Here is an 18,364-nt window from a genome sequence, read left to right on the forward strand (position 1 = left end):
GCTGGAAAAAATCCCCACAGAGCAGCAGAGTCTGCAAAAGGCTGCAGGAGGTGGGTGGAGGGCAAGGGCTGCTCCAAAAGGACTTGACTCAGTTGAAGGGTCTGTGTTTCCCCTGATGGGCTGGAGAAAAGCTCAAACATCCTAGAACTGCCTGGTTGCATTGGCCTCTATTTTAGTAGGTCAAAGCAGGCTGAGCTGGGGTGTCCACTGGCTCCTAGCCCCATCCCTGTGCAGGGTGCTGGGGTGATGCTGCTGGAGACACCAACAGCTCTTCGCTTGCAGGCTGTTTTCATAGCTCCATCCCTAGATATGGTAGTGGAGAGATACAAGGCCCTTACATGCTGCAATGCTCTTATGTACTGCACCTCACTTTAGTCCATGCCTGGCTGCTAGCAGATCCTTGAGCTGCTCTTCTTCCATTGTGCCTGAAGTATTAGGCTGAGCAGAGAAACGTGGCTGTCTCCTAGCCCAGGCAGGATGACCAAATACCTAGCAAAACCAATTCACCTGGCATGAAGCCTTCCAGGAATTAAATCAGCTGCTCAGCCCCTGAAGGCATCTCCTCACACTCCCTAGGGAGCTCCATGGCACCAAGCCTTGGAGTTTTGGCAAGCAAGCCTCTAACTGATGCTTAGGTAGGCTCTCCTGTGCGGGCAACCCGCAGCCATCTAGCAGCAGGGAGACGTTCAGGTGGGAGGGAGCTGCGGGACGAGTCCTCCTTGCTGTGGCAGGGCCGGGGCTGTGGCAGGGCCTCTGGGCACCCACAGGCAGTAGCGCTGCCACACCCTGCACCCACACAGGGCTCTCGGTACAGTGAAAACCCCCATCCCAGGCACATACCCGTAGCTCATGCCGGCCTCCCAACCCTATTGTGTTTTTATTTTCTACAAAGCTTTGTCCTCTGCCTAAGACTGCAAAAATCAAGTTAAACAAGAGGGGATGCAAAAAACCTTGCTGGCAATTTGAGCTCCAGACAACAGTGCTCAGTAATCCCACCTTGATGGGGATTTCAGCAGACTGAGTCCTGGTGCTCAGGATGGAGCAAGAGGAAAACAGAGCCACCGGCAGTGCTGCCGGCAGGCAGATGGCCCAGGGTGGCGGGATTTCAGCACGGCAAGTGTGTGGGACCAGTTATGCATGGCGCACATGAGCAGATGAGGCAAAGCTTTTCAAAGCCTTCATCGAGCAGCTTGCCACGCCACAACCCAACCAGCCCTGCAACTCCTGCTGCAGGCAGGGCTGGGGGGCCCCACGAGCATCCCATGCACTGCTCTTGCCAAAAGGCGAGGATAAGAAAAGAGGCGTTTTTTCTATTTCAGCCTGTCGGTGCTGGACAAAAGGGTTCAGACCTCAGAGGGTTTGATACCAAGTATCAAACTTGGTATACTCAGGGTATCGAGAATTTGCTCCTTTAATCCTGCTGCGCATCATGCCTCCCTCTGCTGCACACAAGAGGCTTTTGCTCCATGCAGAGTGGATGGAGCTGCCTTGGGTGCACAGTCCCACTCATTCCCCCGCCCCTCCCGAGGGCGAGGGACAAGCCACCGCTACTCAGCGTCCTGCCTGCAGCCCCCAGGGAAGGGGACAAGGGCTCCCAGGCAGCCTGGAGGCTGGGCTAGCATTTTCTAGCAGTGGGGGAGATGGACGGGAAGCAGGTGGAAAAGCTTTCCTGCTCTCTGCACACCTCCTGCCCCATCGACCGCCACTCCAGGGCACAGGGACAAGCCCTCCTTGGCTATGCTCTGGCGTGCAGTGGGATGGGGAGCCAGGCCAGGGAGCACCACCACGGCCACCATCACTTTCCTCCAGGACTGGAAATGGCCAGGGCAACCACTGCCTCATCCCCAGGACTGGCCACCTTAGTTCCCTCCTCACACACCCCAGCACCGTCTGCCTCCTGCCTTCCTCCTGCTCCCCCCGGCTGCTGGGGAGGATGAAGAGGAGCGAGCAGAGAGGATGGGAAGGACAAAGCAGCATTTTGGGGAAGATTCAGACATTCAGGCTGGGCAAAATCCTGGTGCTGGCATCAGCCTCTCCAATGCTCCACATCACTGCTTCCACCTCCCACTCAGGTCATGGGGTAACAAGGCCATCGGTGGTTCAGGGTGAAAAACAATTTGTGATACTGTGTGAGCAGAAAATAAAATGGCAGCTGGTATTGAATGGCAATAAATGTGTTTTTCCTATTTTATTCTCTTTACAGTCTTATAACGTGCACCAAGCCTATTCCCTCCCTGGAATAAGAGCTCAGCTTTACCCGATAGTCCAAAAGCTGTTCAAATGAGAGGTGCATGTTAAAAATTATTTGGAAAAGAGGAGCCTATAAAAAGGAGCCCATAATTATAGTTCTTTATAGCATAATTCACTGAGTGGACTTCTGCTCTCCCCATCTCAGAAGGATATAGCTGGACTGGAAAAACATTCAAAAAGCAATAGAGATACCAAAGGTCTGCAGCACCTCTTATACAGGAGTATATAAATAATCTAGCACTTCTGTTTGGGGCAGGATTTGTGACTCAGGGACTTCATATTTAATAGCTCATGATGGAGTTTTCCATCCCTGACTGGAAGAGCATTTGTGGGAAGAATTACTGCCCACACAGCTCATTCTTATGGCAGCCAGCAGGACCAGCAAGCCTGGCACAGCCACCAAGACCAGAGGTGCTGCGTGGTCAGTGGCGGCTCTGCACAAGCAGTGAGACACAGCTCCCACTTGGCCAACCTCCCTTTGCCCCTCACGGTGGCCTCACGCCTGCGCTTTGCAGCTTGTGCATGTGGCTGCTGGCTGCCCTGGCCAGAGAGGTAGGTCACATCGCAGCAGCTCCTCTCTTCCCTAGCTCTTCAAGCATTTGATTTTTTCAGTAAGTGGGTGAATTTGGCTTTTAAAATACCCAGAGTGACATGAATGGCTGCATGTGTGAAGCTAACTTCAATATGGGTGAGCTCCAGCAAAAGCAAAAATTTGGGCTGATGAGTAAAAGGTGAGGGCCATCCACCCACCAGGCGCTGTGCTATCACCCAGGGGTGTGCAGGGCACACAGCTCCCTTCGCATTGGTTTGGCACCACCTCGTGGGTATCCTTCTTCTGCTCCTGGCCACCATGGTGTTCTGTGGCCCTGTAGCACAACGTGTTAGCACAGCTGGAAAGATCTTTGGTATCCAAAATACAATTGCATTTATACCTGCAGGCTGGAGCACTCGCATGTCAGGGAGGACTTCAGCTCCAGCCTTTGTCCTGGGGCTTTATTCTGCTTTGGGCTACAGGCAGGCAGACTTTCATGGGAGATGTGTGGCCAGATCAACCACTCCGTTTCCCACACCTGGGCAGGCTGTAGGTGGAGGGACACCACTGAAACCACCTTCTCCTGTGCTCCCATTGAAAAGAAAGCAGGGGCCACACAAATACCTCAGAGTGTCTGAGACCTCCAGTGCTGAGTTTCCAGCCACTCACAAGGCAATAATACCATAATAAGCCACTAAGTGGCTTTTGAAACCATTAGCCAATTGCTGCATTAAATGCTCTCGGTGCCACAGGGGAGGCTCTGTCATTCCTCTTTTCGGAGAGGCATCAACAAGAAACTTCCCAGAGGCTCAGGCTCAGTTTGATGGGGGGGTTGGGAGTGGTGGTGTTGCCCCTGCCTTGTTGCAGCAGGAGCAAGCTGGTGTGAGGTCCGTCTTGCATTGGGAGCAGGTGGTGACTGCTTGCTCACCTGGCTGGGTGCACAGCCCTCCGGACAGGATGGGTCCTGGGTGGGGGAGACCCACAGCAGGGGCAAGCCAGAGCAAAAGGTACAAGTGAGAGGTTTTGTTTCAGCTAGCAATGAAAGCAAGGTGAGGGACTGGAGAAGGGAGCCGGGGACTTGTCTGGCATACAAGTACTCAGCTGTAGCATCTTATTTTGAAGGCTTTTTAGTTTAATATAAATAAAACCATCCTGGAGAGAACAGGTAGCAACTGAGACCAGAAACCATGAGCTCCCACAATATTGGGCTAGCATAGCTGTTACCCTTGCAAGGGCTAGCCAAGCTGATCATCCATCTTCCTGCCACAAACTTTGCTAGAAGTCATAAGGGGATCCAGTGAAAGAAGGTTGTCAGATGGTGCAGCCAGGCCAACCCTGGTACCAGCCTGGGCAGCATCCCTGGGCCTGGCATCCTCCGAGTGCCATTCCCCACCTGCTACCCCAACACTTTCCCCTGCAAGGCTGCAAGAGGACGTGCCAAGGGTGACCTGCACCCAGAATTGCAGGAATCTCTTTAAAGAATCAGCGCTTGGCTTTTTGGCTGCCTCGGACCCAGGAGAGGGCAGCAGCAGCCCAGGCTGCAGCCTCAGCTACCCTTTCTGAAGCTCGTCTTCATTTCCTAAGCTGCTCAGAGAAAGCTGAGAAAGAAAAACAATGCATAAAGGGAGCAAGCAAAAAGCAAAAACCCAGTGGGCAGGCTAGCAGTACTCTCTTGGGCCTCAAAATTGTTTGCTTTCAAGGTGGAAGTGGAAAGAAAATGGTCTTTTTTTGACAACAAACTGGAGTGCCAGGGCTTTCCATGGAAGTCTTTCATTCTTTTGATAACAGTGATCACTGTACAGATGCTTTTTACAGCACCAGAAAATAAGGTGGCAATGCTGGGGATGTTCCCAATAGAGGTGGAAGGTAAGCACAGGCATTGACATGCAGTGTGTGCACTTCATGCTGTTGCAGAGATGCTAAAAGCCCACGAGATCCTGCTCTGGAGCTCTTGTGGCTTCACTCAGAGCACTTCAGGATACTGAAACGTGCTTACCAGCGCCTCACAGGCCCATCGGCTGCCTTTCCCTCACTAAGCTGGCTGCCCCTGAAAGGGAAGGCTGGAAACAGGGGAAGTTTCTACTTCTCCGCCTCGGTACGCCAAACACGGGCTCCCTCCCAGCCCAGTCTGAGGTTCACAACTGAACGCTATGAAACTCGTACTGCACATTTTCACTCACAGCATCACCTTTTTAGGTCAGCATCTCCCTGTGCAGCTGTGGCCCTGCCTTTCAGCCCAGCCAGACTGGTAGCACCCTCCTGGTTTGACTGGATGAGATCACCAGGATGAGTCATGCAGCAGGTGAGTGGGAAGAGGACATCCTTACAGCCACACTGAAATCCTAACCAGTGCTTTGACAATATCTTAGGGAGCCAATCTGGCTGTTGCTGTGGGCACTTCCGTTTCTGCATGTCTTGGTCTTCCCTGGTGTCACATGGGCAGCAGCGTGTCCCTCTCCTGGCGTGCAGCATAAGGTTGAGCCCACAGCCATGTGGCCTCCGTTCTGAGTCGGGCTCAGTTGATTCCTTTGATTATTTCTTTTTTTTTATAGTTCACACCCTCTGAAATCACAGCGAAGTCCAAAATTGTTGCTTACCAAAGCTGTTCTTCTGAAATGAGTCATTAAAGAAGGAGCCTTGTCACTCTGCCAGACACCGCCTGGTTGCTTCTCTAAGTGTAATGACATGAGAAAACAGCTTGCTGCTCCATTTGGGCTTCAACCTGCCTGCACCCCAGGTGTTACCCAGCCTCCATCCAGAGCCTGGACAGAGTAACTCCTGCATTATGCCTCTTCGGATAACCAGCCTTTTTCACCCCATTTTTGGGTGAAGGCCCCGCATGACTGTAAGCTGGCTCTGACTCCGTTCCTTTAACTTTGTGCGCAAGCAGGAGCTCTTGCATCTCTTTACGGCTTGGAGCACGGAGGGCGTTCATCAGGGGGGTCTGCTAAGGAGATCCACGTGTCCCATTATGTGTGCTGGGAAAGCCTCTGTGAGCTGCTGAACTTGAAGCTGTTGGACTGATGAATGCAATGGTCCTCAACACTTGTATGTGAGGTAAGGTTTTGGTGATGCCGTGCTTTGTACCAGGCTAGCAGCTTGTTTGATGGAGCTACCACTGTGTCCAGAACTCCTGCAAAATAGATATCTTATTCTTTTATTCAGAAAACCATTCAGACAAACTCAGTCTTACCTCTTCCATCCACCACTCCCTCCCTGGTGGCACCAGGGCAGAGGAGAGACGGTGGAAGGAAGGAGCAGCAATAACATCTCCACATCTGGTGCTGCTTCCACACCAGCTATTGGGAAACATTACAAAAATCACAGCCAAACCTTTGAACCTATGAGGGCAGCCAGACTTATGCACCAGATCACTACCAGAGACAGGAGTCAGATACGGGTCTTTTGGAAGCTTGTCTCATGTGCCTAGTCCGAGACCAAGAGCACATGTGAAGCTAGACCTACTCTCCATGGCTGCTTTTAGTTCCCTGTCTCCCTTTGTAGTCTGGAGCTGACATACCTCCAAAAAAGCATTGCTTAGGTGCCTCTTGTTCACCTCCACCCAGCTGTGGGCAGCTCACAGCAAGCTGTAGAGCACAGAGCCCTGAATTTTATTTCTTTGTTCTCTCCTTTGCAGAGACTCCCCAGCCAAACCCTGTGATGGAGCGCCTGTCCTGGATGCTGGGCACCTGGCTCTCAGACCTTTCCTATGATGAAGCCCTTCCAGTACCTGGAAGAAGTGCACATCTCTCACGTGGGGCAGCCCATGCTCAACTTCTCCAGACAGGGCTGTGTTGGCAGCAGCTTTTGGATCAGAGCAGGTATGGCTCCAGTGAGATTTGTTAGCTTCACTTTTTTTTTTTTAAAAGCAATAAAGTAAACAGATTTCATCCATCAGGTGAGAGGATTTGACAAGACCTGGCTGGATGGCCTGATAATTTCATTTTTCTTTAAAACTGCTGATTGTTTGCAGCACTGTTGAAACATGTCCTAGGCTGCACACCTGCAGGCAGCAAAGGCTCACTAGCCTAAAAGCATGCCCACATACCTGAGCATTTCAAAATTAATTCATACCTTTGTCATGGAAGAGACATAAATGGACAGGATCAGTAAGGTGATCATAATTTGAAGCATGCAAAGCAGCCTGGGGTGTTATATGGTGAAAAGCAGTACGGGACAAGCAACAGAGGTGTTAGAAGGGGGCTCAGAAGTGGAGCTCTGCAGGCACCGCACCTATCTTCCAGCAGCCCCAAAGCTGCCAGACTGGCATTGCCACCAAGAATGGCATCACCTGGACTTTCTTAGTGCAAAAATCAGGAGCCAAGTATCAGTGCATGGCCTTGGCTATTGCTTGAGCAAATACAGTCAGTAACAGTCAGAAAGATCACTGATTCTTCAGCTGAAATCTGGTGTGCACTGTTGCATGGATCAGCCAAAAGACAGGCTGTGGAGGAGATGCCCTGCATTCCCACTGCGCGCTGCTTGTTGTGACAGAGCTGTCAGCCAGGAATGGGATATTTTTAGCCCAGTTTCCAAAGGAAACAAAGCTTCAGCAACCATGCTTCGCCTGTCAATTCCCCCCTGCAACTTTTGAACAGTGGCTACTTTTAAAGACCTTTTCTTTTTTTTGCTGGGAAGATACAGCTTCAAAACATCAAATGCCCGTAAGCATCAGGAAAACAGGTGACTGGGTAGAGGTAGAAACCCCTCTGCTCCCAAAGTCACGGAGATGCTGCCACCTGACTGCCTGGCACTGCCGCCCTCAAATACCCCACGCGCTGAAGAAGTCTTATTGATGTTCACCCCATGTTGGACTCAGGACCGTGACGCAGGATGCCTGGCTTCACCAGCCACAGAGCTCGTGGGTGGGGATGGATGCTCCCCAGCACAGCTGCAGTCCTGCACCGCTGGCATGGCTCCTTCCCCTCCCTTGGTACAACCGGGTGGCCATGGTTAGGAGGAGACATCCTTCGTGTACAGGCAAAGCCAAACAGGAGGAGTAACTTGGGTATTTGACCCCAGGGGAGCCTGTGGAGCCTGCAGCAGATGTGGGCACCCAAATTCCTCCTTAACAGCATGTCTTCGCTGTGCTCCCCCCACTTCGCTTCCAGTTTCCCAAGCACACAAATTGCTTGCAGAGGCACTCTGTGCCAGACCTGAGCTGTTTGCCTTTAGCAGACATTGCTTTGGCAGGATTATTATACTTTAGTTCACCCAGAAAACATATTTCTACTTTTCAGCTCTGAATGTTTCAGTAGTGGGTAATTTCACCCAGCTTGCCATGTGGCAGTGCCTGGACAACCTCCTTGGTCAAGCTCTTCTTGGGTCTGTTGCACATTTATCCCATTACCCTTGGGGTGGCAGCTAACGATATGGTGTATCCCCAGTCCTGCGGCAGGTCACCATGGCCAAAGGGACTGGTGTTGGCCGTTTCCAGCAGGCATGTCCCAGTTGCATGACAGGGGCACATATAGAAACTGCTGTTGCATGAGGGAGTCCTGGGCACAGATTTAGCAGCAGCAGCTCCAAGGTTACCTCTGTCTCCTGCAGAAGGATGCAGAGATGGAAATGCTAAGAGGAATGAGATGAAAAGTGAAAATATTCTTGAATAAGCAAATAATAATGATATAGTAGTAGAGTAAGCCCAGGCCAGTAGGGTATGGAGGCATCCAGCCCCCATTAGTACACCTAAGCCTCGCCCTCATTAGCGGAGACTGGGGCAGACTCAGCAGTGCTGTAGCACTATAATGTCATTTTTACTCATATGCAACATTTATCAGCTGTGGTACAGGTGACCAAGCACCCTGCCGTAAGGGCTGGTGGGGTATGGCCAAGTATTTCAGCCAAAAACCTTTGTTTTTGAGGGAAAAGAAAGAAATCTGTTCTGCTATTCCCTCCAGCAAGAGACAGCCTTGCCGCTGAAAAAAAAAAAATAATAAAAGCATTGAGAAAAGGGAGTATTTGGGACAGAGTGCAGCCCCAGTGCCAGCAAAAGGTCGGCCTGCCCAAGGGAGGTCCTCAGCCAGCTGCTCAAGAGATTCAGGAGCTATGGAGTATCTCAAACCTGAACATAAATAACTAAGCACTAGCTGTTCAAAAAAGGGGACTTCTTTTTTGCACATTTATGTCTTCCAACTTTGAAATATTATTCTCCTGTTGCCTAAAGCACTGGTGTATCCAGACATGGAGATTTTTCTTTTAATCCTGCATTCATTATCTAAGTACTATGAATAATCATGTATTTAAATAAAATAACTTTTCCTCTGAGAGAAAACCAGGTTAAGCACTGTGGGTTTTTGCAGCACTACAGCATTTTTTGTAACCTGATTCCATGCATGCAGCCAGACACTAGCAAAGCAATGCACCAAAAGTGTAGATTCATCCACATCAAACCTGACACAAGTAAGGTGGCCACCATCAGTGCCCAGCGTCCAGGGAGTAGCCCAGCATCCTCCTGACACATTGGTGCAGCAGTAAAAGCAGTGCTGTGGGATGAGCAGTGTGATCATTCTTCTCTAGTGTTGTTTTCAACATGATATGGAAAATTACTGGGCTGCTCTAAAGGATTCATCTCTATATCTCATCCATTAGCCCTTTCTGGCACTAACAACCTCATGTCCAAAGCCCCACGTTTCCAGGACTGGCTGCATGCCTTTGCCCAGAGCATTTGGCTCAGTAGCTCTCTTGTCACAATAAATCAGAACACCACTCGCGTAAGATGGGGGTGGGGGGGTGGGGTGTCTCCTCTCCTGAAATAATAGGTTGGTATTTCCAGAAAGTTTGTAAACCAAAAAAATACTCAGTGTGCAGCAGGAATTGCAATCAAATAGAGGCTGGAGTCTTCAAGACAGCAGATGGTTGATGACGTGCACATCACCTTTGTTGTACCCTATATATCCAAAAATGAAGGTGCTTGCAAATGAGCATGTCTTTTCTTCTAAGTGTTGTTAGTGGACAGGATAATGAACAGCATGGTGATTGGGGTGAATATGTTTCATTTGCACCAATTGCTACATGTATCTGCTTTCCTGGGAGGGACACGCACAGAGAGCTCTGCATCTTCCCAGTGCTCCCATGAGTTGGCCACAGTTGACGCTGTGGCAGAAACAGAGGTGCATGCCTTGGATCATGAGTTCCTCTGTCTGGCATCCTTCTGTTGCTAGGGTCATGTTTGGCCAGCTGCTCCTTCTAAGGAGGGTCAGATTTAACATACCACTAAATTGTTGTCAACACCTGCCATATTTGATTCTGCGGTGCAGGGCAGAGCTTGTGGCCCTGGCAAGGTGGGGCTGTGGTGATTTCAACCCCCACTTGCAGCCTCTCCACCTGGGAGTGTTTGGTGTGACCCGTATACCAGGTTCCGTATTAGAGACCCTGCTGAGGCGCTACCAAGAGCTTCCACACTGCTGTGATGGGTGGTTTCTTCTGCTGCAGCCTTGGCAAGATTGAAGAGCAATCTAACCTCAGCACAGTCCTCTTTTTTTGTCTCCTCAACTAGGAGAATCTCCCACTGTCTGGAAGTGCTGCCTTGAATGAGGGTAAGGATTTCATCTGAGTTACTGCAAGTGAAAGAACTTTTGGACCCAGCTGACGCCCAAGTTTGAATCTAATTACACATTGCCTTCAGGAGTTCTTGGAAATATTGCATAGCATCCTTGCTTATCTTCTCCGTAACAGTCTTCAGAAGCTATTTTGTGGATTACAGGATGAGGAGGGATCATTAAAGCAAGAGTTGCCATGCAGAGCCAGGCCAAAGAGCTGTCCAGCCCAGAACCGGTCTCCAACAGCGGTCAGTGGCAGGTCCTTAGGGAAGAGAATAGGAAAGTCTTGCCTCAATACCCTCGTACGGCAGCTGAGTGCATTTGTCAGTGCTGGTCTTCTGGAAGGACTCAAAGTTGAGGGATGGTGGGGGTGTCCAACAGCGGTTCTCCCTGGGATACGCTCACGCTCGCCTGCCTGTGTGCCAGGAGGTTTAGCTGCTTTGTGGGCAGGAGACGTGGACTTCCCTGTGATGGGTGTAGCTCTCTTCCATTGGAGCTCCAGCTGCCTCCAGGCCCCTCCACTTCTGCCCTGCAAACAAGTCCTTCCACTTAATAAACAACTTTTTGGGGTTATTGTTGTATTTTTGAATAAATTGTGTCTCTAGAAAAATGAAAAGAGCAAAATTCCCTGCAGCTTGCTTTCCTGTAGGACATATGGGAGCCACACAAGTCCAAGAACAAACTCCAACTCCTGGTCTGATCTCATAGCTATAGGAACACATAGTCACAATTTTGTGGGCATGTATTTTATCTTTTTTTATTGTTTCGTATGGATTTTTTAATTCTGTTTAGCTTTATACTGGACCTTGGATCTGGCCTTCAAAGGCACTCACAGCTGTTACTGAAAAACTCTGGCAAACCTTAAAAAAAAAATTCCCAAATTTCAGAGATTCTCAAACTTTTCTTGCAGTTTCCCATGGTTGATCAGTGGCATTATCTTGTGCTTTCCTCCTGCTTGCTCCCCTCACACAGAGGTCCCTGAGCCTTTGAATGCTTTGGCAGCTGGTTGACTTTCCAGGGCATTCACATGTTGCTCCTGGCCCTAGTCCCATTGGTGGCAGCTGGTCCAGGCTGGCAGCTCTGATCTTGCCACCAGCTCTGATCCGTGCTGACTGTTCCTGTTATTTCTTCTTATGCAATAGCAGCTCAGGTGACACAGCAAAGCCAGTTTTGAAGCACTACAGACACTTCTTTGCCTCAAATTGTCTGTGCATCTGAAGAAAGGTCTGGCAAAGAAGGGGTGGCAGAGCCAGCCTGATAAGATCATCAGCATCTTGAGGCTCAAAGCTCTGCTAACTTCGAATTGAGGGTCCTAAATTCCCTTTGCATCATCTGGGTTGAGAAACGTTCTAACCCAGTCAGGGCCAAAGACAATAAAATAAGTTATGTCTTTTAATTATGGGGTTTTGGTTCTTTACAAATGAAGCAGATTAAAAAAACTATGTCAGGTGTGTCTTGTTTATGAACAAAACTGTTGCAGAGGTTTCTCTGGGGTTGCACTGTTGGTTTTAAATGAATCGCGCTACAGAACTTCACCAAGGGCCTTCAAGGCAGCTGGCCTCTGCTTGTGCTGCCAGGTGCCCGTCTCCTCAGGGAAGGCTCCCCCAGGTCTTACTGCTGGTGGCTTCTGTCCTCTTCAAACACAGCCGCCAAGGGGTCTGTTGGAAGGGCAGGAAGAGCAGCCCTCCTACGGCTTGCATAACCCCCGCACAGCAGGAGCTAATCTGCCCTCAGGGTTCCTCTCCCTTGCTCATCTAATCACCGGGATGAGTCATATCAACGTGCTTTGGAGCAAGAGCTGCATGTTTTCATAGCCTGTAGCCTGCCTGGGTGTCTGACAGCAGGGATGATGGGTGGAGGGTCCCAAGAGCTCTGCTCTTCTCTCCCGCAGACTGGCCATGCTGCCCCACCATGGGGATTTTCCAGGCAAACTTAAGGGAGGCTAAGGCAGAGTAAGCAGCAAGCAGAAAAACAGTTCTGGACATATTTCTTCAGGACAGCATGGAGTCACACCTACTGAAGGCATCTGGTTACTAACTATATCTGGATACTAACTGTAATTTTTTTTTATTCCCTTTTCCTAACTATAATGGTGCCTATGCATGGAGGCTTGCAATAGCCCAGCTGCTCAGAGCAAACAGAGGTCTGTTGCCGGGCTGGAGCCAGGAAAGCCGGCTGCCACTGTGATGCCACTGCCAGCATCCATGCGGCGGGTGGAAGGCACAGCTGGAGCGCCAGCAGCCAGGCATGAGGTTGTGCTGGCTGAGCAGTGGCGGAGAAAAGCAGGAAGAAAAGCTAGAGGGGCATTATCAAAAGCAGACATGAGTCTGTTCTTGCATCTGCTTTGCTTTCCTGAGCATCGCGTTGGCTGGGAAAGTTGGGTGGCTGCCATCCGAAGGGCACAAACCCCAGATTTAATTGAGGGTTCAAGTTTGTGCAGATAACATCAGGGTGGTAACTCTGCTCCATGGCTTCAATTGCATTCACAAATGCATGACCATAAATGTTTGTATCTGCAGAAGCAGCATCCTGAGCCTGGAAAAGCAGCCCAAACTCTGCTTCCTTCTGGTGCATGTTTTTTTTGCTGGTTTGTTTTGTTTTTCAAGAGCAGCGACGGTGCCTCCTTTATTTAATGGCTTTATTTTTAATGCTTTATAGGACACATCACCAGGGAACCAGAGCTCTTAATTACAAATGTTTTAAAAGAAAATGGACCATCTCTCTGTGTGTGGGTCTACTCAGCACCACTGCTGCTGCCTGGGAGGTGAGGTAAGACAATTGCCTGCCTTCCTGCCTGCGGGCTTTAGGACTGCCTGAGAGATACCGGAGCTGCACGGATAAGGGCGATGTTTAGGTTCCCAGATTGGTTTTTAAGACAAATAACATACTTTCAGCAGGTTGAACTGTTACTAAAGGAGGAGAGGAAGGTGTTGGTGTTTTTTCCAAACACTCTGTTTATGTTCTCCCAGGAGTGCCTGGAGAACAGGCACGTTTTCAAATGTTTTCACTCTTTCGAGCTGTTTTTCTGTCTTCTGTGCACTGTTGACACTCCTGCTCCTGGAAAGTAAAGCCAGGAAGCCAGTGGCTGTAAATCCCATTTGTCTGTGCCATGTATATACACCTCCGTTGGGGACTGAGTGCTCCCCCAGCATGCACTGATGCTGCTGCCTTCCCCCATGCAACGGTGGCAAGATAGCAGCGTGAATGGGAGGTCTGCAGTGACATGGCAACGGGCTCTTCCCCAGCTCCGGCCATGGGAAGCAGCATTGGAGGCTGCCCACAGTCTCCCCGGGAGAGGCTGCTGCTCTTTATCACACCAGGCTTTTAGGGGAGGGGCAGGCAGGCAGCGTTGCCCCCTTAAACCTGTCCATTTTAAGGGGGCAGGTTAAACCCTGCTCTGCTCTCTCAGCCTCTCGTGCTCCAGCAAAGTCCATGCTCGGGAGCTGTCAACTAGGTAAAACATGATTAACGACCCCTCCTGCCACAGGAGAGGCTGCTTGGTGTCAACCCATCCAAAAACCACTACCAATTTTGTTGGTTTAATAGCACAGGTGGTTATACCCGAAGTACCATGGAATCATAGAATCATAGAATGCTTTGGGATGGAAGGAACCTTTAAAGGTCATGTAATCCATCCCCCCTGCAATGGGCAGGGACATATTCAACTAGATCAGGTTGCTCAGAGCCCCATCCAGCCTGGCCTTGAATGTTTCCAGGGATGGGGCATCTACCACCTCTCTGGGCAACCCACTCCAGTGTTTCACTACCCTCATTGTAAAAAATTTCTTCCTTATATCTAGTCTGAATCTACCCTCTTTTAGTTTAAAACCATTACCCCTTGTCTTACCGCTACTGGCCCTGCTAAAAACTCTGTCCCCATCTTTCTTAAAATCCCCCTTTAAGTACTGAAAGACTATCCCCTCGTCGGAGCGCCCTTTGCTTGCCTTCAAGTTTGAGGCACTTGGCAAACCCAGCGCATGGCACTGTGCAGGAGGAAGACAGAAGAGCTGGTTTTTCAGCATCACCCAGAGGCTTAACACAGCCATGTCCCCGCAGCATGTCCCACCTTCTCATTAGCCTCACACCTCCTCTGGGGGCAGGGACGGTAAATTGGCATGGGAGAGCCAACACACATCTACACACAGGATTAATCGGAGAGGCTGTTTCGTGCTATTGTTATTGCACGAGATTGCTGCACCGGTGTCTTGCGTGATGCTCCCCTGCATTCCAAGGCTCGCGTACCACAGCGTTGCTGAACTCTGACTCCTCCATGCAGCTCCATGCCTGCCACTGACTCACTGCAGCTGCAGCTTCATCTAGTCTTTGTCACACAGCATAACTGTAAGGTAAGGACAGTTTCTCTGCTAGAAATTGTTCCCTGGTTTCTGTGAAATTCCTGGGATTTTTTTTTTTGCCAGCTTTGGCCCAGTTGTCTTTTGGTTGTCTCCCAGTGCCACCAGAGAGTGACAGCATCTTCTCATTCTCCTCTGAGCAGGTTTGCCACATGCCTGGTCTGACCCCTCAGTTTGGGGTTCCTGGCCGCCCAAGGGATGTGCAAAGCCAGATGGACCCATGCAGCCCGGCACTGAGAGCCTGGGATGGATATTCATAATTTTTCCCAAGCATTTAAAGCCAGTGTTGTGCTCTGTAAATTAAAGTTTAAGTCAGATAAGGTGGGGGACACAGAAAGCAACCAGCTCACGCTTAGAGGCTGTTGTCCCCCATTGGCATCTGTGTGGCAGCCAGCCACTGCAGCGGCTCGGGCATGCTGCCTGCCTGTAGCGCCAGCACTGCCCGGGAGCCCCTACCTGGCCCAAAGCCGGCACCATGAGCACTCAGGCCGTGGGGAAGAGCCTCCCTCTACAAACAGGGTCAGCATGGGAATGATGCACCCTGCAAAGGCAGAGGCCAGCTATGCTCTCCTGTTTAATCCCTTTGAGGAGTAGGGTCTTTTGTACAATGTCAGTTGTAGGACATCAGATTATCCTGTTTGCTCCCTTAGTACTCCTTTCTTCCTTCACTGTTTGGTTTTTGTTCATGGGATGGGAGCAGTTCAGCACTACCAGTGGTGACGGGTCAGGGCGGGCCATGCAGAAACCACAGCACCATGAAATTTCAGCACAAGAGCTTAATGTAAGTGCATTTTGTGTTCTTTTTAACGTGCCTTTTCCTGCATAGCTAGTTCATCACTAGTCACTGAAAAAGCCAGGAAATGCTGCAGAAAACAGCATTTGCATGCAGTCCTGCTCCTCCTCCTGCTACCCCCACAGCCCTCTGCACGCCCACGCAGCCTCGGCTGCTCCAGCACAGGCTGGCGTGCCGGCAGTCCTACAGCTACCGGCAACACACACAGCGCTGCCTCGCAGCCCTGCTGAGACATGAGCTGGAGGCCAGCCGCAGCCAGGGAAGACTGGGGGAAAGATTGCAAGCACAGGAAGACTCCTCCCGTTCTCCAGCTGACCACAGCTAGCTCTCAAAATGTTTCCTTGAGACAAGTCGCCCAGCGTTTCACTCCTTCAAAGCCTGAGGACATCACTGTCCTTGGAGAAGTTGCTGAAGTAAATTGGAGGCACTTTGCTAAATCTTTTAAGTGAAAGATAGCAGGATTAAATTCCGCTTTTGATATAATCCTCAACCCTGTCTTCAAGGGAAGTGCAGCGTTGCCTCCAGCCCTGGCTGGTGCCTCTATGCTGAATCACCCTGATCCCAACGTAAATAAAGCTCTTTGAAAAAGGGCAAATGTTTTCTCAGCTGCTCTTCTTCCCTTCAAAAGAGGGGCTGATTGAAATTTTTATGTCTGCAGACATAAATATATGCAGTCAACAAATGCTTCTTAGTAAGAAGCTATCTTCACAAGATAAGTTGTTTTTGGAAAGTACATTGTGAATCCACAGGACACTCCTGGACCACACTGCTCTCCTTACAGCTTTTCCTTTTCCTTTCCTTCAGGGCTTTACATTTTATGAACTCCTAAATGGCTGATTTAAGTCACTGCAAATTAATCTTAGCATATTGTCAGTTCAGGCTCCTAGTGTCCCCAAGACTTTGTTTCTGCTCAGCCCTGGAGCTGTGTTTGCCCCAGAAGGCAGCAAATATAAGCAGCCCCTTGGCATGACACACAGCAACGATCTAAAGGGCCAAAGCATTGAGGTGGGTGCCAAGCTGCCTTCTCACCACAGTGGCTGCTCAGGGAGCTGCTGTGTCCTTGCCCATCACCCGATGGTTACATGCTCCTTCTCCTCCAGCTCCAGTTCTGAAACTAGAGCTGAAGCCTAAAACTGACGGGGCAACCTTTCTGCCAGCTCTGGTGGCAGGCTAAGGGCAGACTTAGTACGTGTGCTAAGCTCAGGACTGAATGCTATGAACCCCAGCCCAGCTCTCCTCCACTTTGGAAATTGTTAGAAACTAGATTTGAGCATTCACTCACACAAGTTCAACATTTTGCAGCCTAAGAGGGCAAGTTTGCACCACCCTGAGTCCTTGTGCAGACAGACAGACTCACAGCCTGCCCACATGGAGGGATGGGGATAATGTTACCCGTTAATCCCTCTTGATGGACGGCAGTGCTCTTTCCTCCTGCCTTGGGGCAGAATCCCCACCTGGCTGCAGGCACAACCTCAGGCTCAAGCCCACTCTTGACAGATGCTCTTACCACAATGCCTTACCCTGGCACAGCTTGGCAGCTTGCAGAGAGCCTGGCTGGTTTTGAAGGCTGCCTTGAAAACGTCACCTAGTACAAAGCATCTCCTTGAGCCTCCAGCCAGCCCTGAGTGGTCCCTTTGGAGGCCAGGCTGTCCTGTTCAGCTTAGACGCTGGCCTGCTGACTGCAGCAGCAATATTACCATGACTTTTACCTCCTCTTACACAGCCTTCACAGCACTAGACATGTAACTATTTCACAGCAGCTCACTGTAGCAGAAATTAATGTGCTTAACAGAGACATCCTACTCAGCTACCCCATGCAGCTTCCTCACTCCAACCAGTCATCACCCCTACAGAAAACCTCAAGTCTGTAAATGCAATGTCAAAATAACACAGGGCATTCTAGTAACTTTTTTTAAAATTATTATTACTATTAAACTGCTTAAATTTAAGCAAAGCTGCTGTGCAATTTTTCCAGTCTTCCCACTGATGTGCCACGGGGTTTGGGAAGGATGTCTCATAATTTAGATCTAGCTAGTTACAGACTCCAGTAGGTTTATTGCTTGTAATAATAAACAGCCTTGGCTTCACTTTGTGAATCCATTACTCTCTCTCAGAGGCATTAGGCAAGGTTAGACTGAATGTGTAAGTATTTTTAGTAGTGCTGTTCTCCTTCTCCAGTTAAGCCATAAAAACTAAGGGCACTGACATTCAAAGCATCTTTTCCCAGCTTCAAGTAATCTATCAATCATTAGCCACAAATCACAGGCTCACAGCACGCATCAGCCCGGTGAGTACCAACAGGAAACAATGGCATGTACCCAAACCCTTTCAGCAGGCAGGAGAGGCTCTGAACACAACACAACACAACACAACACAACACAACACAACACAACACAACGTAATGCTTTTGGGGTTGTTTGCTCCCTTTCAAATGCCCGTTGTGCTTTCTCCTTTTTCCACCCTGTATAAATGCATGCTGCCAGCCCTAATAAAAGGGAAAATACACCAGGCAATGAGGCCATCGCTGCGGATATGATGCTGTTCAGGATAGCACCCAACTCTGCCGTAGCACCAGCCATTTTGGAAAGGGTTGCCTTCTCTGGGAGAAAAAACAACCTGCTGGGTCAGATGGCCATGGGGGTCAGACACCTTTCCCCAGGAGCTCTGGCAGCAAACCTACACTTAAAGCATTGAGAAGGAAAGCCTGACAGCACAGGCAAGGGATTTTTGCCAGCAGAAGCTTGCCAGGTTTAAGAAGGGCAGTCTGGCCGTCCCCTGGCTGAGGAACTGAGAGCAAAGTATGTCCTAACAGCTTACCAGTGATTTAATTTTATTTTTTTTAAGTGCCAAGGAGATCAAAATAAAAGCTTGGGGTATTTTTAATCCCCTTCTTAGA

General features: G+C 49.9%; 1 protein-coding gene across 1 annotated transcript in view; it reads right to left on the reverse strand.

Annotated features, from left to right (window-relative positions):
* Positions 1-2,660: 2,660 nt before the first annotated feature.
* Positions 2,661-18,364, reverse strand: part of BOK (BCL2 family apoptosis regulator BOK) — a 39,700-nt gene continuing 23,996 nt past the window's right edge. The window contains exon 5 of the mRNA XM_082319215.1: positions 2,661-5,915. Coding sequence (XP_082175341.1) covers positions 5,895-5,915 — 21 coding nt within the window. The 3' untranslated portion in view covers positions 2,661-5,894. The remainder of the gene's footprint in view (positions 5,916-18,364) is intronic.

The sequence above is a fragment of the Platalea leucorodia genome (assembly GCF_965183815.1).
Source record: "Platalea leucorodia genome assembly, chromosome: 8".
Classification (NCBI taxonomy): Eukaryota; Metazoa; Chordata; class Aves; order Pelecaniformes; family Threskiornithidae; genus Platalea; species Platalea leucorodia.